This window comes from Podarcis raffonei, chromosome 2 (assembly GCF_027172205.1).
Source record: "Podarcis raffonei isolate rPodRaf1 chromosome 2, rPodRaf1.pri, whole genome shotgun sequence".
Taxonomy (NCBI): Eukaryota; Metazoa; Chordata; class Lepidosauria; order Squamata; family Lacertidae; genus Podarcis; species Podarcis raffonei.
In genome coordinates, this window is record NC_070603.1 from 112,738,277 (window position 1) to 112,759,419 (window position 21,143).

Consider the following 21,143-nt stretch of genomic DNA (forward strand, 5'->3'; position numbering starts at 1 on the left):
TCTATAAGACTCACTTTTTACCTCCTAAAAAGTAAGGGGAGATGTGTGTGCGTCTTATGGAGCGAATGCAGGCTGCGCAGCTATCCCAGAAGCCAGAACAGCAAGAGGGATCGCTGCTTTCACTGCGCAGCGATCCCTCTTGCTGTTCTGGCTTCTGAGATTCAGAATATTTTTTTCTTGTTTTCCTTCTCCAAAAAATAGGTGCGTCTTGTGGTCTGGTGCGTCTTATAGAGCGAAAAATACGGTAAGTATGAAGGAGGGTAAAGACTGGCAAATTGCCCTTTCATTGGAAAAAACGCGAACCTTTTCATTTTAGTTTGGAATACTGAGGTACAAGAAGTGGTGCAACCTTATTCATTCTCGGCAGGAAGAGAGACGAGGCCGCTTACAAATTTGAGGTTCGCGGAAAGGAGGTTTCAGTTTTATTGTTCCTGTTTCATTAACACTCAGTGGGGTTTCCAGAGTTCTGTATACGAAAAAGTCTGCAGTTATTTCCAAAGAAGGGGAAATCCGACATTCAGCAATGCTTCTGTTTTGTGTATTTTGTGCTGCTATTGTGGTTTTGCAGTTTTGTATTAATAAAGACATCATAGTGAAAGGAAACGCCATTAACATCTGAACATGAATAAAACAGGAAATGTTTACCACTGGAGAATAATCATTCCATTTGTGATGCACATTTACTGGAGCAGTGCAGCCTTGATCAGGAGACACAGGCGATTTCTCTCTCCACTTCCTCCCCACAACCTTCCCAGGCAGGGTGAAAAATATTTCCGGGGCCATTTCCTTGCAAAAACTATGGAAAATAAAGAAATAACAGAGATGGTAGGGATAAAAAGGTCCAGTCGTGGCCGACTCTGGGGTTGCGGCGCTCATCTCGCTTTATTGGCTGAGGGAGCTGGCGTTCAGCTTCCGGATCATGTGGCCAGCATGACTAAGCCACTTCTGGCGAACCAGAGCAGCACACAGAAACGCCGTTTACCTTCCCGCCGGAGTGGTACCTATTTATCCGCTTGCACTTTGACGTGCTTTCGAACTGCTAGGTGGGCAGGAGCAGGGACCGAGCAACGGGAGCTCACCCCGTCACGGGGATTCGAACCGCCAACCTTCTGATTTTCTGATTTAACCCACAGTGCCACCCGCGCCCCTGCATGGTAGGGATAAAGGCATATAAAAAAGTAAAATATTTAGGAATATGGCTAACATAAAAAATTTTTTTAAAGATAATTATGAAAAATTAGGCAGGAAATTAAAAGAAATTTGGAAACATGGAATAGGATAAACCTCCCTTCAATGGGAAGAATTGCAACTATAAAAATGAATGTACTTCCAAGGATGTTACAGTGGTACCTCAGGTTACAGACGCTTCAGGTTACAAACACTTCAGGTTACAGACTCCGCTAACCCAGAAATAGTACTTCGAGTTAAGAACTTTGTTTCAGGATAAGAACAGAAATCGTGCTCTGGCGGCGCAGCGGCAGCAGGAGACCCCATTAGCTAAAGTGGTGCTTCGGGTTAAGAACAGTTTCAGGTTAAGAACGGACCTCTGGAACGAATTAAGTTCTTAACCTGAGGTACCACTGTATTTCTCTTCCAAATTGTTCCAGTAATAACAGGGAATGCATGCTTTAAAGAATGGCAGAGAGAAATATCAAGATTTGTCTGGAATGGTAAAAAGCCAAGGATAAAAAACAGAATTTTAACAGATGTGAAAGAAAGAGGCGGATTCTCACTTCCAGACTTAAAATTGTATTATGAAACTGCATCCCTAACATGGATCCAAGATTGGATCAAGTTAGACAGGAAGGAAATAACAGACTTGGAAGGACATGATAATAGATTTGGATGGCATGCCTGCCTCTGGTATGGAAAAGCAAAAGTACATAAAGGATTCCACAACCATTTAATAAGAAAATCATGGTTCAAAGTATGGGAGAAATATAAAGATTTATTAGAACCAAAAACACCTTGGTGGCTATCACCTATTGAAGCACTATCACTTAAAATATTGGGGGGGAAAGGAGAGTGGCCAACATACAGAGAACTGCTTGTGGAACAAGAGGGAAAGTTAAAACTGAAAGACTATGATGAAATAAAAGAAGCTGGTTGCATCATAGACAATTACAGGATATTTTTAAGAAGGATAATAAAAAAGGCTTCTCATATTTGGTTTCCAACTTCCAAAAGGAAGTGATAGAAGAAAATACAAAATTATTTAAAAAGGCATATAACATTTTTTTGGAGTGGGAGACCAAAGATGAAGAAGTAAAATCAGCAATGATCAAATTGGCGCAAGATGTAGGACATAATATACAATTTGAGGACTGGATAAAATTGTGAAAAGTAAATTTGAAACTTACAGATTGCATATTATTGAGAGAGAACTATATGAAAATGATGTGCAAATGGTATTTATCAACAGTTAAATTGGCAAAAATGTATAAAAACGAAAAGAAAGAGTGTTGGAGATGTGAAACAGAAGGTGCGTTTTATCATATGTGGTGGGATTGTAAAAAGGTAAAACACTACTGGGAAATGATATACAATGAATTGAAGAAAATATTGAAAATAATTTTGTAAAAAAACCCAGAAGCCTTTTTGTTAGGTGTTTTAGGTCAAGACATACCAAAAGAAATGAGGACTTTATTTATGTATGCCACTACAGCAGCAAGAATGTTGATTGCACAAAATTAGAAGACTGGAGAAACACCAACTAAAGAACAATGGCAAGAGAAGTTGATGAACTATGCAGAAATGGCAGATAGACTAAGAGAAAAAGACAACAGAGACTTTGAAAAAGATTGGGAACCATGCATATTATATTTGTAGAAACAAAGAAAGTCACTAGACTTGATGGCAGGATGTACATTATTAGCATTAGAAAATGTTTAGAAGATAGTGAAATATGATGGTGCATTTACTTTTATTTTTATGTTTTTAGGCTTGATGTTATGTTATTAATAACTTTTTCTGTTAGGAGATAGCAAAGTGGGTGAAAATAGAAACAAACCAGAAGCGGAAGTTGAGGGAAACCTGGGAGGGGGGAGGGAGAAATATATAGTAAATGTTAAGAATTTGAGATGAATGAAACAGAAAAATGATTTATTTATTTTTAAAGGTGCTGGGAAGTGTAGCTTTTTGGGGTAAACGTCCATTGCCAAATTTCTTTGGCAGACACCATGCACTTTGAATGCATGGTAAGGATGTGAAAGTTGCGCACTGTAAGAGTTTCTTCCAGTACATGCTGCTGCTTTTCAAAAACTATGAGTCACCCAGAGGGAGGGAAATGCCCACCCTGTGGTTTGAAACTAGAGAAATAAAACTAAGCCTTTTACTCCCTTTTCAGGCAGACGAAATGGCAGACGAGGGTCCAGTCCAGAACCTCTGCGAGGAAACAACATGCCGCATCTGCCAGGAGTATTTCACAGATCGAGTGATCATAGACTGCGGCCACATTTTCTGCCAAAGCTGCATCACCAAGACTTGGGGAAACTCGGACCAAGATGCTTCTTGCCCTCAGTGCAGGGAACCTTGTCAGCAAAGGAATGTCAGGCCCAACCGGCAACTGGCGAGCATTGTGGAAATAGTCAAGAAATTCAGCCTTCAGATGGCAAAAGGGGCAGAAGCGCTGGGAAGGGTTTGCGAGAGACACCAGGAGCCCCTGAAGCTCTTCTGCGAAGACGACCAAGACCCCATCTGTGTGGTGTGTGACAAATCCAAGGAGCACAGGGACCACAAAGTGATCCCGAAGGAGGAGGCCTTTGAGGAGTATCAGGTACGGAGCTGTAGGATTGGGGACCAGACTTCCAAGGGATGTGCAGTTATTCTAGGGATGGGGGAAATATTTCAGCCCGAGGGAAGCATATTTCTCTAGGCGACATTTGGATGGGGCATGTGGGTGGGTGTTTGTGTCCCAAACATTGCTGCTTATTGGGTCCCGAGGCAAAAGGGGACAGAGCAACACTTGAAAATTTCACCTTTTTGCAGTAAACTAGTTCCTACAAATGCTCTCATTGCCGTCTATGTTCACCATCTAAGTAAGCGGGAAGCATTAGTGGAGTTCAGGGACACATTCTAGTCAGGCAAAAAAAGACTCAAGGAGGATGTGAACTGGAGCTGGTGAATGTTCCAGCCTGGGGAGAGGCCAGATAGTGAGGCCTGCAGCTCCTATCTTGTACAGTGATACCTCGGTGTATTAACAGTCCTGTTAATGAACTATTCGGGCAACGAACTCTGCAAAACCGGAAGTAGGTGTTCCAGCTAGTGAACTTTGCCTCAGAAGACAAATGGAAGCCAAACAGTGGAAGGGCACCAGCAGCGGGAAGCCTCAGTAGGGAAAGCGCACCTCAGTTTAAGAACGCTTGGTTTAAGAATAGGAACAAATTGAGTTCGTAGACCGAAGTACCACTGTACTGAGCGTTCAGTAGTAGGAACATTCGCAAGAAGTTCCAAGGGAACTTGAAAAATGCTCATTTCAACCATCTCCCACCTTTTCCTGCCCCAGGAGCCCAGAGAACTACCAGGGCAGGAGAAGGCTGGAAGGCTGATCTGAGGGACATAGCTCAACAGTAGAGCTTCTGCTTTGACTGAAGAAGGTCCCAGGTTCATTCCTTAGCATTAGTATGTGGGGCTGGGGGAAGCCTTTGCCCCAAAGCAACTTTCTGTTGGTATAGAAAGCAGACCAGAGGTCTGACTCTGTATGAGCCAGCCTTGTGGAAGCATTTGATGTTCCCCAGGTCCCAGCAGTTTCCCATTTTCTCTAGTCCCAGAATTTATGTTGGGAAACGGATGTTATGCCCACCATTTCTGGGGGTACTCAGCTGTACAGGCACCTTTCCACCCCAAATGTTAAAAGTGTGGCACTTCATGGTGAATACTGCAAGCTTTTTTTAAAAGAAAGAAAGAAAGAAAGAAAGAAAGAAAGAAAGAAAGAAAGAAAGAAAGAAAGAAAGAAAGAAAAAAAGAAAGAAAGAAAGAAAGAAAGAAAGAAAGAAAGAAAGAAAGAAAGAAAGAAAGAAAAGAGCAAGTTCTGAATAGGGTTGTGCACCAGCCACAAACTTTGGTTCGTACCCAGTTTAACTTTAGAAAACAGCATGGTTTGGTGCAGAAAATGTGAGAGGGAACTGACTCGGCCCAGGAGCCAAATCCCATACAGATACTCTGTTTTATGCAAACCTGGTATATGAGAAAACATTTTATCTCTTACACTGTGTCCCCATAATTTTGAGTCCCCTTGTTTCCCCCATATTTAATCAGAATATTAAATATTAGCTATATAAATATGCATATGTGAACACTGATCTAATTCTACATTGAGAACGGAAGTTTCCTAGAAGCTGCATGTAGACTCTTTTCAATCTTCGTGTTCTTGGTTTCCTGAACAGACACGGCTGTTACAGTTTATATCTCTGCTGCCAAAACTAACACAAATGCCTTTTCGGCCACTCCAGGGTAAAATTCTGCGTCATTTGGAGTTCCTGAACAAACAGAGAGAAGAAATTCTGTCTTCTAAACTGAACGGGGAGACCGAAAGTCAGAATCTGCTGGTAGGTGCAAACCTTCTTGCCTCTCCAGGATGGTTATACTTGACAGAGTGGGGCCTTCGTTCTGTGGTGAAGCCTATGCTTCACTTGCACAGTGTCCCAGGTTTGAACATTGGCATTATCAATTAAATGGATATTGGGTGGTAGAGTTGGGAAAGGTCTCTCCAGGATAGGATAAAATTGGTAGGGTTGTCTAAGGGCAAATGTAGTCCTTGAGTCCAAAAATGTCCAGCCATGGCAGCACTAATCCTTTAAGAATGAAGTGAACCCCACAAAGCCAGTCTTCCTCCTTCTCGTCACTTCCTTAAGGCCCTACTATTCGGCAGAGTGAGGTGGCCAAGGCAGGCTGAAAATGCAGCTGCAGCTTAATAGATCAGTAGGTGAGCAGCAGGAAAATACTGAGGACTGAGCCAAGCAAAGAGGCCGTGTCCTGCTAAGCTAGCCTGCCTGCCGCCCTCAACCGTGACTGAACTTCTGAAGTAAACATCAACTGCCCTGCCAGTCAGCTTATGCACATGGAATCAAAGGGACATCTAAATGTCTTTGTCTGGCCATGACTCTCTCCTTGCAGAAGCAGACAGACATGGAGAGGCAGAAAATCATGGCTGATTTCAAGCAGTCACACCAGTTTCTGGAAGAACAAGAGCGCCTCCTGCTGGCTCAACTGAAGGAACTGGACGATGAGATTAAATCCTGTGGGGACCAACATATTGCAAAACTCTCTGAGGAAATGTCTTCTATTGACGACCTTATTAAGGAGCTGGAGGAGAAGCAGAAACAGCCAGCGACTGAATTCTTGCAGGTAAGAGTACGACAAAATAGCCCAGGTTGTCCTTCAGGGAAGGGTTGTACCCTCAATCACTCTGTCTGTTGGTTTATAGAAGTATTCATAGTAGGGATATCACTGGCCACACATTTTGTTCAAAACTGTGATTTGGAGCTTCAACAAACTAGTCATGATTCAGGTTGACCAGTCTGAAGGCTTCCCTGTTCTGCTTCTGGGTCCAGATCTCCTTCATTCCCTAGCTTCAATTCTTGGAAATTTAAAAACATCTATTACTCCCTGTCCTCCCTTTTGATAGAAGTGGATGGAATTTGCAGGCAAAGCTGCTCCTGCGGTATGGAAGAAGCCTGCCAAATTACAATGGATCCAGGGAGTTTTTGTGCTAGCATTGGCAATGGCACCAGCAACACTGGCCAGTTGAGTTCTCCTTCTTCCCAATTCAAACATGCCCTCGCTGTTGTGTGTAGAGCAATATACATCGTCAGCAGTAGCAGGTAGACTATCTGCTCTCAGGCTGGCAGCACCAGTGGTGGGAGCCAGCAGCAGAGCATAGCCCGGGATCACTTGCAGTTGGCAGAAGATCCCAGGTGTGCCATCTGCCTGCATTTCAGGAAGAAACATAACCGGGGGATGTTCTGGGGCAGAGAGCTCCTCTCTCAGTCTCAAGCTAGGGTTGCCATGTTTCCTGGAAATCATGGACATGCCCTCTTTTGGGGGGCCTACATGCTCATCTGGGGGGACTTTCAAATTTAGAAACAAATGTCTGGGCTTTTGCAGTTTTTTAATCAAGCAGCTGGAGGAGAAACAGAAGCAGCCAGTGACTGAATTCTTGCAGGTGAGCGATGCCACAATGAAACAGTCCAGGTTGTCCTTTGAGGAAGGGCTGTTCATTGGTATATAGAAGTCTATACAGTGGTACCTCGGGTTACATACACTTCAGGTTACAGACTCTGCTAACCCAGAAATAGTACCTCGGGTTAAGAACTTTGCTTCAGGATGAGAACAGAAATTGTGTGGCAGCAGCAGGAGGCCCCATTAGCTAAAGTGGTGCTTCAGGTTAAGAACAGTTTCAGGTTAAGAACGGACCTCTGGAACGAATTAAGTACGTAACCAGAGGTACCACTGTAGAAGTATTTACAGTAGGCGTGTGCACTTCGGTATTCAGTTGATATATAAAGCAAAGGGGAAACTAATAAACTCCTGGAGGCAACAGGTGCAAGGGACTGAATTTCTCTCATCCTGTCTCTTCCATCTAGAATATGAGAAGCATCATGGAAAGGTATGTGGCTTTGTTATGAATATGAAAATGAATAATATTAATTTCCTTCCTCTGAGGTAAGGGAAATTTTTATTTGGTCTATACTTTTATGTGAACTAATCTACTTCACAGTCTACAGACCAATAAGCAGATCAGAAAACAGTTACCAATCGGACTGCACACTTTTACAAATGTTGTGATGCATGTCTTGGTTTAAAAAAATCCATCCAAAACTGTGTGTCTTGTGCTGGGAAATGTAGAAAAAGCACATTGGAGGATGCATAGACCAGCATACAAAAATGGATAGGATTTTTTTTGGGGGGGTGCATATAAAATGCATATTTTAGAAAGAAGTGATGATATTTCTTCATCTACTGTATGCTTCATATTATATCAGAGTTGGTGGTGAATTATTAGATTTCTTACTTGCCCTCTGCTGTCTGGTTCCAGGGCAGCTTGTGAATTAAAATACAATATTAAAAATAGTTAAAACAAATTACAATCCAAGAAAACTGGGTGGGTCCTAAAGTTCATCTCCTAGATAACAAAGGCCAGGGTGAAGAGATGCTCTTATTAGTTTGTTGTTGTTTAGTCCTTTAATCGTGTCCATCTCTTCGTGGCCCCATGGACCAGAGCACGCCAGGCACTCCTGTTTTCCACTGCCTCCCACAGTTTGGTCAAACTCATGTTTGTAGCTTCGAGAACACTGTCCAACCATCTCGTCCTCTGTCGTCCCCTTCTCCTTGTGCCCTCCATCTTTCCCAACATCAGGGTCTTTTCCAGGGAGTCTTCTCTTCTCACGAGGTGGCCAAAGTATTGGAGCCTCAGCTTCAGGATCTGTCCTTCCAGTGAGCACTCAGGGCTGATTTCCTTCAGAATGGAGAGGTTTGATCTTCTTGCAGTCCATGGGACTCTCAAGAGTCTCCTCCAGCACCAGAATTCAAAAGCATCAATTCTTTGGTGATCAGCCTTCTTTATGGTCCAGCTCTCACTTCCATACATCACTACTGGGAAAACCATAGCACTTGTGTGCATTATGTGCAAACATAATTTGTTGGAGAAAATATTCAGTAAGGCTGTGCTCCAGGTTCAGCTGGATCCTCTACCAAATTGGGCCAATTTATACCCTGTTCTGATCAGGATGAAGCAGTGACAAATCACAACTTAGATAATCAGGCACTTCTGACCTAGCTGTAATCGCAAACGTGGTACGCAACGTGTGTGTCAAAATTTCAGACAGATTGTTTGAAAATATTTCTGCATCTTACCGGTAAAGTTTGTTTTTTAAAAAAAATAAAAGAGAGGTAAAATATATTACGGATTGATCATTTATATGTAAATGTTATATGAAAAAAAATTTTATGTAAATTTACACTCCCCCCCCCCCCCGCATTATACTTCATTTTCTAGTTTGTCACAGGTCTCTGTAATGGGCACAGGGCAGACAATACCATTCGCTGCTATCACAGGGCTCATCCACACTTCTGCCTTTCCTGTGATTTCTAAGCAAAGGTCTAAGAAGCTATTCTTTTGTCCCGCCGCTTTTCCTGGGAAAACCTGCTGCTTACCACAGAATTGGAAGAAACATAAATCCGCAGAAAACCCGATAAATGTTTGCTTCTATTTTGCTGTCAAGCCACAGAAAACCCGACTGACCTTTGTTCCGATTCAGTGGCAAACAGCAGGGACTTTCGTGGGGAAACCGGGGGGGAATGAAAGACAAACCTATCAGACCTGTGCTTAGAAATCACGGGGCAAACAGAGGTGTAGCCGAGCCCTCGGTATCATCCTGCTGTTCCCACTTTTCTCCTTCATTCTGACGACTGAATTAAGATTGACTTGAGAATGACCTGATGGAGCACAATAAACCTCACTTGCTTCTTCCTAGGTGTAATGAAAATGAAAATAAAAATAAAACCATGAATGCAATAGTTTTTCCTCCTGGATTAAAAGAGCAAATAGATAAATTCTCTAAAATGCATCCTTTTTTGGAGAAGACGACCAAGAAATTCAAAGGTAACAAACATTATTGTGTGGTGTTATAGATGTGGGGTAGATGATGACAGATGATAGATGATAGATAGATAGATAGATAGATAGATAGATAGATATCAATATAGTTGCATGACATGCCAATTTCCAAACGGTGAATATTCCAGGGGTCCCAGGCTGCTTCCCCAGGGTTTGAGTTTCCTATTGGCAAATGAGGCACAGCAAAGACTCTGGTGTCTTTAGGATATATGGTTTATTTACATATACAGTGGTACCTCGGGTTAAGTACTTAATTCGTTCCGGAGGTCCGTTCTTAACCTGAAACTGTTCTTAATATAACCTGAAGCACCACTTTAGCTAATGGGGCCTCCCGGTGCTGCTGCACTGCCAGAGCACGATTTCTGTTCTCATCCTGAAGCAAAGTTCTTAACCTGAAGCACTATTTCTGGGTTAGTGGAGTCTGTAACCTGAAGCATCTGTAACCTGAAGTGTCTGTAACCCGAGGTACCACTGTATATACAATCTGAGCCTACAATTGAGTGGTTCACACCGCAGACACCCCAAGACAGTCTTATTTTCCCATAGCCACGGCCTTGGATTCAAAACAGGAATCAAGCTTCGTGCTCTGATTCTCTCTATGGCTTGCTGGGATTCAGCCGTCAGAAACAGTCTTCGGGCAGCAATCACTGAAATGGCAACTCATGTTGAAAATGTACATTTTGGCAAATTGTTATTAAAATAGCTAAAAAAAAAGAAAGAAAAGTTCAACCATTTTCTTCAAAAAGGTCAATAACTTTTGTGTCCAGACTTTCACTTTTTGAAATATGGCAACCCTACCACAAGGAAAACCAAAGAAGTTATGTCCCAATCAAAGCAGGAAAATTTAGTTTGACATATCTGCTCAATGCCTCGGGGTCTGGTTTTAAATTTCTCCCTCTTAACTTTAAAAGAGAATGGGAACCATTTACAACATATATGAGGAAGCAACATAAAGAAATGGACTCATTGGCAGGGTTTGAGTAAACAATCACAACTGTATACAATGAAAAATAAGACTATATGTATTGAGAAAATTTTGGGGAAACAATATGCAGGGTGAACAATATGGAAATAAAACAAAACGGGAGTATGAGGGAAGTCCAGGGGAGGAGGGTCAAAATATGAAAAATTGTTAAAGATATATTGTTAGAAGTAGTATACATGGAAAAATCAATAGAAATGATTTAAATAAATAAAATAAATAAATTTCTCCCTCTTTCTTTTTCATAACAGAGTCCCTGGAAGAAGTACAGAATAAGGGTAATATTCTGGGATTTAATGAGATGGGAGGATTTTGAAGGGAGGGGGTGCTTGGGGTAAGACCAAGAAGGGTTATTTGTGCTAATGGCAAGGGTTCACATCTGACAAGCAAACAAATATTGGTGCATTCTGTATAGCCCTTACTGAAATTCTCTTCAATATCAGGGATTCTTCTTGAAAAAAGTTAAAGAGCCTCTTCTGCATCTCATGTTATTAACAACTTGTAGGGCAGTGACATCTAGATCAAGGGAAGTAATAGTGCCACTGTATTCTGCTCTGGTCAGACCTCACCTGGAGTACTGTGTCCAGTTCTGGGCACCACAGTTCAAGAAGAACACTGAGAAACTGGAACGTGTCCAGAGGAGGGCAACCAAAATGGTCAAAGGTCTGGAAATGATGCCTTATGAGGAACAGCTAAGGGAGCTGGGCATGTTTAGCATGGAGAAGAGGAGGTTAAGGGGTGATATGATAGCCATGTTCAAATATATAAAAGGATGTCACGTAGAGGAGGGAGAAAGGTTGTTTTCTGCTGCTCCAGAGAAGCGGACACGGAGCAATGGATCCAAACTGCAGGAAAGACGATTCCACCTAAACATTAGGAAGAACTTCCTGACAGTAAGAGCTGTTTGACAGTGGAATTTGCTGCCAAGGAGTGTGGTGGAGTCTCCTTCTTTGGAGGTCTTTAAGCAGAGGCTTGACAACCATATGTCAGGAGTGCTCTGATGGTGTTTCCTGCTTGGCAGGGGGTTGGACTCGATGGCCCTTGTGGTCTCTTCCAACTCTATGATTCTATGATTCTATGACTGTGCCCCAGCAGTCTTCAGAGCTAAGGCCCACATTCTCTCATTTTCAGATTGTTGTTTGTTCCAATTTATCACTAAAGAGCAGGTTTTCCCTGAGAAAGCGGGGAGGCAAAGTCAAAACCGCTCAGAGCCATGCCTAGGAAGCACAGGGCAAGCACAAAATCACCCAGATGCATCCTTTCTAGGCATGGGACAAATGGAAGTGTTGACAAGCCTTTAGTTGAGCATTTATTAAGGGCACCTCACAAGCAATCAAATTTCTTCTTCTTGCAGCTGACTCGTTGCTACTCTCCTCAAGGACAGAGAGCATGCAACAAGATGATGAGAGAAGTTGCTCAAGAAAACTCCAGAGGGTATCATCAGGTACATTGCTTTGTTACTTACTTATAGGGGGTTTTGTGTGTGTAAATGAGAGAGAGAGAGAGACTTAGTGAGCGGACATATATGTGTCTGTGGGTTGGATATACCGTATTTTTCGCCAGTGGCATAGCGTGGGGGGTGCGGGGGGGGGCCGACCGCACCGGGCGCAACATCTGGGGGTTAGGGTTAGGGGGCGCAAATCCACGGGCTAGGGGGCGCAAATTACTTGCCTTGCCCCGGGTGCTGACAACCCACGCTACGCCACTGTTTTTCGCTCTGTAGGACACACTTTTTCCCCTCCAAAAATTAAGGGGAAATGTGTGTGCGTCCTATGGAACGAATGCAGGCTCCTTGGCTTCAGCGATAGCAACGCGAAGCCTCCAAAGCGTAGAGGGAGCGCTCCCTCCGCACTCTGGAGGCTTCGTGTTGTTTTCGCTGAAGCCTGGAGAGCGAGAGGGGTCGGTGCGCACCAACTCCCACTGCGCTCCAGAGGCTTCGGGTTGCCTTCACTGAAGGCGAAGGCAATGTGGGAGAGGGAGAGCTGCGCAGCGCCCTTTCAGCGAAGCGGGAGGAGAAATGGAAGGGGCTGCCGTTTCGCTGAAGGGGCGCTGCGCAGAGAGGGGGAGGATTTTTTTTCTTGTTCCCCCCCTCTAAAACAAGGTGCGTCCTATGGTCGGGTGCGTCCTATAGAGCGAAAAATACGGTAGAAGGAAAATGCTAGAATGGGGGGGCAACTCGTTGCGTGCTCATGATGTCAGAAGTGCAACACACTTGTGTGATGTCACGTAAGTCAGGAGGAGGCCCGGTGGGGCCCTCCGCCATTGTGGGGAGAACTGGTGGGACCTGCCACCACCACAGGGAAGCCCATAAGGACTGCTGCCGTGGCCCAGCCTCTCAAGATTGGGAGGCTCAGCCCCATTCCCACAGACTTTGGGGGGGGGCTGAGGTGTCCTCATTCCCATAGAGTTGGTGCTTGTGCTGGTACGAAGCCTTGAGTCTCCTCTGGCAGAGGCATCAGAGCCAGTGCTCATGCTCCTTTTCTCCTGCCCACCCCACCACTTGTAGGCAGTGGCGGAGGAACCCCCTCTGGCACCCAGGGCGGGACGCCGAGGGGTGGGGCGAAGCGCCCGGTGGTGCACGTACGGCATCCCATACAGACAACCGTATGGATGGCGCGAGAGAGCGGCAACTCGTACTGACGCTGTGCGAGCAGCGCCCGTACTGACTATGCATGCCCTTGGCCGCTCTACAGCTGGAGGGAGGCAGGGGTCATCTTGTCACACACACACCCAGAGTGACACCTGAGGCGGCCCTCTTAGAATCGTCCTACACTCCTGTAGGACCCTGGTAGAGACACATGCCTGACTGGCATGTTCTCTCCCTCCTGGTCAGTCGTTCAGGAGCTTCAAAAGCTTTCTCCAGCCTGATCATCACAGCGACTGATACCAAGAGGCATCAGCACACTCACAATCCTGCAGAGTATTTGCAGTTCGCGTAACAGAACTCAGTAGCTCAGCATTTTGGCTAATCTACTTTATTTACATATAATACACTCGGAGCATTCTGAAGGAGCTCCTTCCTCTTTCTCATCAGACAGCAAAGAGAGAAAGAACAAAGGACAATAGTCCCACTCCACGGAATACAGTAATATAAACATCCTGTCTCCATCACTTCCCACTCTGTGGAGTGAAAACATACACCGTCGTGTGATAGACAACAATCTCATGACTGCAAACACAGAGCAAGGATCCTAACAGGCCGGCCCCCTCCGCCCCCCACTTTGTACGCCCCTGCTTGTAGGACACCTGTCCTTCCCCATAGCAGCTTCTGAGGTCTCCCACAGCTGCACATGTGGTCCACACCTTTGCCACTTCCTGCCCTGTGCCTTTCCTCCCACTACCCACCCCCAACTCTTCACAACACCCGACAACACTTGGCTGTTGTCAGGGCAAAATTCAGTGGGAAGAACTCTGAACTATTTTCCCCAGTATTGCTTCGGTTGGTCCCCGATCGCGTCCCTAAACCAACCAGAGCACAACTGTTTGCGTCTTAGTTGAGCGTTTCTTAAGGATGCCCCCAACCAGTTATGTTGCTTGCTGCTGCTGCAGGGGATTCCTTCCAGCCCTCCTTGAGGTCAGCAAGCATGAAGGAAGGGGACGCCAGGACAGGGAGGCAGGGGAGCAGCTTGGGAGCACTCCGGAGAGTGTCATCAGGTACGTTGCTTTGTGACTTTTGATTTTTTGTGTTTGTGAGACAAATAAAGGGGGGAATATTTCTTTCCTTTCGCCCACCCATTTTCTTTCCTTTTAAGAAACCTTCTGTCCTGTCCCTCTGTTTCCCCGACTTTCATTTCCCTCTTCCCTCTGGTCTTCCTTCCTTTTCCCCTTCCCAGCCCAAGGGCTCTTCCCCCCTCCCATCAACAGATATGTGGGGTATGTGGTCCAACCCTATCTGGGCCTGCTCAGACGTCAGATCTCCAGAGTAAAATGTGGTTTGTTGTTGTGGTTGTTTAGTCATTTAGTTGTTCAGTCGTGTCCGAATCTTCGTGACCCCATGGACCAGAGCACGCCAGGCACTCCTGTCTTCCACTGCCTCCCACAGTTTGGTCAAACTCATGCTGGTAGCTTCGAGAACACTGTCCAACCATCTCGTCCTCTGTCGTCCCCTTCTCCTTGTGCCCTCCATCTTTCCCAACATCAGGGTCTTTTCCAGGGAGTCTTCTCTTCTCATGAGGTGGCCAAAGTATTGGAGCCTCAGCTTCAGGATCTGTCCTTCCAGTGAGCACTCAGGGCTGATTTCCTTCAGAATGGATAGGTTTGATCTTCTTGCAGTCCATGGGACTCTCAAGAGTCTCCTCCAGCACCATAATTCAAAAGCATCAATTCTTTGGCGATCAGCCTTCTTTATGGTCCAGCTCTCACTTCCGTACAACACTACAGGGAAAACCATAGCTTTAACTATACAGACCTTTGTTGGCAAGGTGATGTCTCTGCTTTTTAAGATGCTGTCTAGGTTTATCATTGCTTTTCTCCCAATAAGCAGGCGTCTTTTAATTTCGTGGCTGCTGTCACCATCTGCACTGATCATGGAGCCCAAGAAAGTAAAATCCCTCACTGCTTCCATTTCTTCCCCTTCTATTTGCCAGGAGGTGATGGGACCAGTGGCCATGATCTTCGTTTTTTTAATGTTGAGCTTCAGACCATATTTTGCGCTCTCCTCTTTCACCCTCATTAAAAGGTTCTTTACAAGGCTTCAATACAAAGTCTCTCTCTCTCTCTCTCTCTCGGGTGCAGTCCTTTAAGCGCAAGAAAACTTGTAAAAGGAGGACACCTGTACTTTGCTTGTGGCAATTTCCAAGGTCCTTTCCTGATGGGCATGCCGTCCACATCTTGGTCACTTCCTTGAATTTCCCGCGTTGTGCTTTGCCTCCGCACACCTTGCCTTTAACAAGACTTTGCTGTTTTCAACGTAAAATTCTCTTAGGCAGGACCTCCTGGGAGGAACATCAGTGTTGCTTTGGTTGATCCCTGATCATTTCCCTCAGTCAACCTCAGTCAACTGTTATGTGTCTTACTTGGCCATTTCTTAAAGATGTCCCCAACTAATCATGTTCCTTGCTGCTGCAGTTGGCTCTGTCATGCCCTCCTCAACACCAGAGAGCATACAACAAGGTGAAATGTGCATCATGAGGGAGAAGAGCAACTCGGGAAGACTTGGGAAGATAGAATCAGGTACGCTGCTTGGGAACATTTTTTTTCCCTATTTGTGTGTGAGAGAGAATGTGGGGGGGGGGAGATTTTGCAGTCAAATCTACAGTAATAATGCACATACTTACTAGTTAGCATGTGAAGGAGTTTTTTTTTAAAAAAAAAATTATTAAAGTTTTCACAAATAAAGCAAAGAATAATCATAACCAAAAAAAGCATACAAAAAAAGAAAAACCACAGAACATACATCAAAAAGAAGAAAAAACACTCAATCACATAACAACAGAAAAAATAAAAGAAAAGAAAAAAAAGAATTAAAAACCAACTCAATTTTCTCATTTTTTCAAAATTCTCATTCGCTTATTTCTTTGACCTCCTCACGCCTCCCTCTCCTGTATTCCCAGTCATAACATTAGTTCAGCATATCCTTACCCCTTTTTCATTATAACATTTAGGTTGGTTTTCATCAAATTTGCAACTTTGTACCTTAACTAATTGTCCTACCATTTTTTCATACTCTTACTGATCTTATTACTAAGTCCACTTAGGTCCATTCCAGCATCATTTTAACATTCATAGTTAGCATGTGAAGGAGTTAAGACCATAGAGCTGTCTTGCTGATAGGCCACAGACCATAGAAATGTAATTGGTAGAGAGGGCAGTGTGTGGTGTCATTTCCCCTTCTCTCCTGAGGGGGAAGAAGCCAATAAATATTTCCTGTTCCTTCTCTCTCTCTCTTCCTTCGACCAAGAATGGAGGCAGACATGCCTCCACTTGCTCCAAATTCTGGTGCATGCCTGAAGCTGTTTTGTTTTGTTTTGTAAATACAAGTATTATCTTTAATGCCTGAAGCTGTTTGTTTTTTAAAAATACAAGTATTATCTTTAATGCTGTTGCTGCTAAGGATGATTATATGTTTTAAACTTACTTTTCAGTCTGTGGCCTGTTTTTTGTTGTTTTTTGTTGTTCTTTTTTATAAACAGGGGAGGAGATCACCCTAACGGCTAATTCCTATGATTTGAATTAAACTGCCTAAATTGGGATTTAAACTCTGCTCAGCAGACAATAAGCTGATTCTTTTGTTTGTTAACTCACACACATGTGTCTGTGGAGGGATAAAATATAGTTAATATATTCCCACACTTACCTAATAAAAACCCATCAGAGAGCATAGGGGAGGTTGAGCCATTCCCTCCCTCTTTTTTAAACTCTCTCCTGCTCCCTTTTCTTCTCTTCCCTCTTCCCTCTGGTCCTCCTTCCTTCCTTCCTTCCTTCCTTCCTTCCTTCCTTCCTTCCTTCCTTCCTTCTTCACAGCTCCAGAGGCTGTTCACCCCTCCCACCAGCAGATGGAGATACACAGAGCAATCCTACCTGGGTCTGCCCAGACATAGGTTCTATGGAGTTCAGAAGGATTCATTTCCAAGCTAGCAAGTGTAGGAATGCAGTCTCCAGCTTTCTTCCTTGGGCAAGTCACTGCCCTCTGAGCCTCACCACCTTAACGAAATCCATAAGCTCCACTCTGACTAAGGATGGGGAGAAATTCAGGTCAATTCACACTGAAAGGTGAATCATACCTAATTCACACTTCCTGAAAGTATATGCAAATTGCGATGTCAGCCTCCTCCAAATTTTGCAGCACGGTTCTCCAAGGATGCAACATGTACAAACATGCAAAAAAATGTGTTAGGAGAAATTCGCACTAGCAACGCGGATGGATTTTCATGAGTGCTTTTTTAAAAAAATCCCTTCGAAATTTGCACTCCTCCAAATTTTGCAGCGCAGTTCTCCAAGGATGTAATGTGTACAAACATGAAGGAAAAAAAAGTGTTCGCGTTAGCTCGCAACATAGATGGATTTTCATGAGTACTTAAAAAAAGAAAAGAATTTGCAAAGCAATGTGAAAATGTGGAGAACTGAATTCAGGAGTAGAAAACATAAGAAACCAAAAATTGGTAATTTGCCATTTCCTAGCCCTGACTCCCACCCACCCCTCCAAACTGTAGCCAGCCTATAACCCCCTCAGTAGCTTCCTAAACACAAAAAAACTATTATTGTTGTTTAGTTGTTTAGTCGTGTCTGACTCTTCGTGACCCCCTGGACCAGAGCATGCCAGGCACTCCTGTCTTCCACTGCCTCCCACAGTTTGGTCAAACTCATGCTGGTAGCTTCGAGAACACTGTCCAAACATCTCGTCCTCTGTCGTGCCCTTCTCCTTGTGCCCTCCATCTTTCCCAACATCAGGGTCTTTTCCAGGGAGTCTTCTCTTCTCATGAGGTGGCCAAAGTATTGGAGCCTCAGCTTCAGGATCTGTCCTTCCAGTGAGCACTCGGGCTGATTTCCTTCAGAATGGAGAGGTCTGATCTTCTTGTAGTCCATGGGACTCTCAAGAGTCTCCTCCAGCAAAAAAAAACCCGGAGCAGGAACCGGCAAGCCACTCCAGTATCCCTGCCAAGAAAACTCCATGGACAAAGACAACAGGCATATAAAAAAACTATAGGGTATTCAAAAAGACACATGCACCTTGCCCTATAATTCAAACACTTACCCGGCTCCTTCTTTCTCTGTGTGTGAATCTCTCTCTCTTACAGTGAAGATAGTTTTGGATCCAGAAACAGCAAATCACTACCTCATTCTCTCTGAAGATGGGAAGAGTGTGAGATGTGGAGGGGAAAGGCAAAATCTGCCCGACAGCCCAAAGAGATTCGATCCCAAGACCTATGTGCTGGGCAGCGAGAGATTCCGTGCAGTAAGAAAATGGTGGGAAGTGGAAGTTGGGGGAGAGAAAAATGCCACGTGGGCCGTGGGGGTGGCACGCGAGTCGACCCCGAGGAAGGGACAGGTCAGCCTTCAACCCAGTGTAGGAATCTGGGCTGTGGGAAAAGCCATAGTTGGCTCATTGTATGGACTTTGGGCTTTTACTGCCCCTGAGCGGACGCCTTTGCTCTTAAATCACGAGCTCAGGAAGATCCGGGTGACCCTGGACTATGAAAGGGGTTCTGTGGGATTTTTTGATGTCGAAGGAGATGTCTTGATCTTCACTTTCCCGAACGCGTCCTTCTTTGGGGAGGAAATCCGGCCCTTTTTCTTGGTCGGGCAAGGAGCTGAACTGAGCTGCTGAATCTCCTCACAGCCCCCTCCCCAATCACCCCCAATGCCCCGAAAAAGAGGAGTTGTTTTTGCACTTCCCGTGCAGCTGCATGAGATTGGCATGTGGGAAAAACAGTGCTTTTAACAATGGTCTGGCAGGCAGAAATCCAACAGGCTAAGCCTCTTCTAGTATGAAAATACAGTTAAGGGAAAAGCTTCATCACGACTGTATTCCCTCTCATATTGTATTATGGCAGCCATGTTTTGTTATGGTCCTGTGGCAGCCATTTTGTTACTGGTACCGACAGCACTCCCTCAAAACTTGAAATGTGCCCTCGTCCAAAATAAGTGGGCACCCGCTGGTCTACAATATCAATTCTGTACTGTACTGAGCGTTTTGCATCAATAAACCATCTCCTTGTTTTCAGTTGCAATGTTTATTTTGTGGTCCTTATCCCTGACTATGTTCCACCTACTAAGGTGAAAATCTGAGCCTACAGTAACAACCTAAAGAGAAAATGTCCGCCCTCCTAAGCAGAGAACAAAATTCATGGAGAATTAGGGTATGAATGGCTATTGGCCTTGAGGACTATGTATTTTCCCTGCCTGTCAGTCTGAATACCAGATGGCGGGAACAAAGAGTGCTTTTGAACCCTGGGCTTCCAGAACATGGTTGGCCAGTGTGAGAATGCAATATTGGGCCAGATAGTCTTTTGACTTGATCCACCATCCCCCCCCCACACACAACGTTTTTCACACACACAAAGCTATGTCACCCCACAGAGTTGCCACTGCAGACCACCTGAATGAAGCTCATAGGCCTCTGACGGTCCACAGACGCACTCCGGGAACCCTTGGTCTAGAATCCTAGAAGCCATCTCTGATTATAACAGGTGTGCAGGCTACTCCTGGTTTGGCAACACGTGTATCCTCTGTTCCACAAGGATAAAATTTATCAACTCCACATTTATTGTACATCTGGCCTTGAGATGAGAGGTAAAGCGATGCATTTAGCATGGACAGCGCCATGTCACTAGCTCTACTCATTCACCGCCATTCCAACATTCTTCCATGTTCAGAACAGAAATAGCTCCAATTCCTTCCTCCTCCTCCTCCAGGCACTCAAACCTACACACAGTGATCAACACAGAATTCTTCCCTTGTAGATTACCAATACATGAGCTAAAAGCAAAACAATGTGCTATTGTGAGGTTGCCCAAGGTGGGCACATGGCCTGTTCTGTAATGACTCGTTGACATATGTTCTTCTTCTTTGGCGATCACTCGTAGCTGAGTAAGATTGTCTTCCATGAACACGGCCTTAACAGTGAGTCCATAATTGACTGTGGAGATCAATTCTGGATCCATACATCCTTCCACAGTGGAGACATTGGTTTCCAGGCGGGAGTTGATCACAGTGAGGGTTTGCCAAGCATGCCTTCCTCTTAGCATGTTTCTCCCTTTCATCCTGAGTTTGAGCATCTTCAAAGTCCATGACACCTTTGGTAAAGGCTGTTCTCCAATTGCAGCGCTTGCAGGCCAGTGTTTCCCAGTTGTCGGTATTCATACCACATTTTTAAAGATTTGCCTTGAGAGAGTCTTTAAACCTCTTTTGTAGAGCACTAGCATTCCGCTTTCCATTTTTAAGTTCGGAATAGAGTAGTTGCTTTGGAAGACAATAATCAGGCATCTGCACAACATGACCAGTCCAACGAAGTAGATGTTGAAGAATCATTGCTTCGACACTGGTGATCTTTGCTTCTTCCAGTACACTGGTATTGGTTTGCCTGTCTTCCCAAGTGATGTGTTAAAAAATTGGAGACCCCATTGATGGGATCTTTCAAGGAGTTGGAGTTGGACATTGACATATGTGTGATGGCCTGAATGTAATGTTCCCACATTTTCCCTTTATGTAAAAGGGTTTTGGAAGCTGGAACAGACCAAAGGTATATAGTTGCAAATTGAACGAGCAAATTGTATCAAAAATATGGGAAGCATATGACAGGGGGAGAGGGGAGAGGCTTGTCAGCACCAGCTCATTTAAGCACTTAATTAGATTTCATCATGCAGATAGCCAAATGTTTCCCTCTTCTGCAATAATGATTGCCTTTGTATGGCGGACAAGATGCACGGGTCCACAACAAATGCGCCATGAGCAGGGTAGGACTAGAACCAATGGCTTTGTGATGGCCTGGGACTCAGGCTCGGACCAGAGGAGTCTCAGTCTGCACCGGATCCTTTGCCTCAGGCATCATCTGAACCAAGTCTGGGGCCTGATCCTGAAGAGTCCCAGTCTGCACAGGTGCCCCTG

The 21,143-nt window shown here is 44.6% G+C and overlaps 1 protein-coding gene across 3 annotated transcripts; it reads left to right on the forward strand.

Annotated features, from left to right (window-relative positions):
- Positions 1-3,250: 3,250 nt before the first annotated feature.
- LOC128409021 (E3 ubiquitin-protein ligase TRIM7-like) lies at positions 3,251-19,228 on the forward strand. 3 transcript variants are annotated; one of them, XM_053379182.1, is made up of 10 exons: positions 3,251-3,739; positions 5,451-5,546; positions 6,115-6,345; positions 7,584-7,606; positions 9,474-9,601; positions 10,850-10,876; positions 11,953-12,042; positions 14,148-14,252; positions 15,666-15,770; positions 18,335-19,227. In XM_053379182.1, exons 1-10 carry the CDS (start codon positions 3,287-3,289, stop codon positions 18,862-18,864), a joined length of 1,788 nt encoding a protein of 595 aa, XP_053235157.1. In that variant the 5' UTR covers positions 3,251-3,286; the 3' UTR covers positions 18,865-19,227. The 3 variants fall into 3 exon arrangements, with proteins under 3 accessions (XP_053235157.1, XP_053235156.1, XP_053235159.1); XM_053379181.1 differs by having other exon boundaries at positions 3,251-3,775; positions 18,335-19,220; XM_053379184.1 differs by lacking the exon at positions 5,451-5,546 and having other exon boundaries at positions 3,251-3,775; positions 18,335-19,228.
- Positions 19,229-21,143: the final 1,915 nt, after the last annotated feature.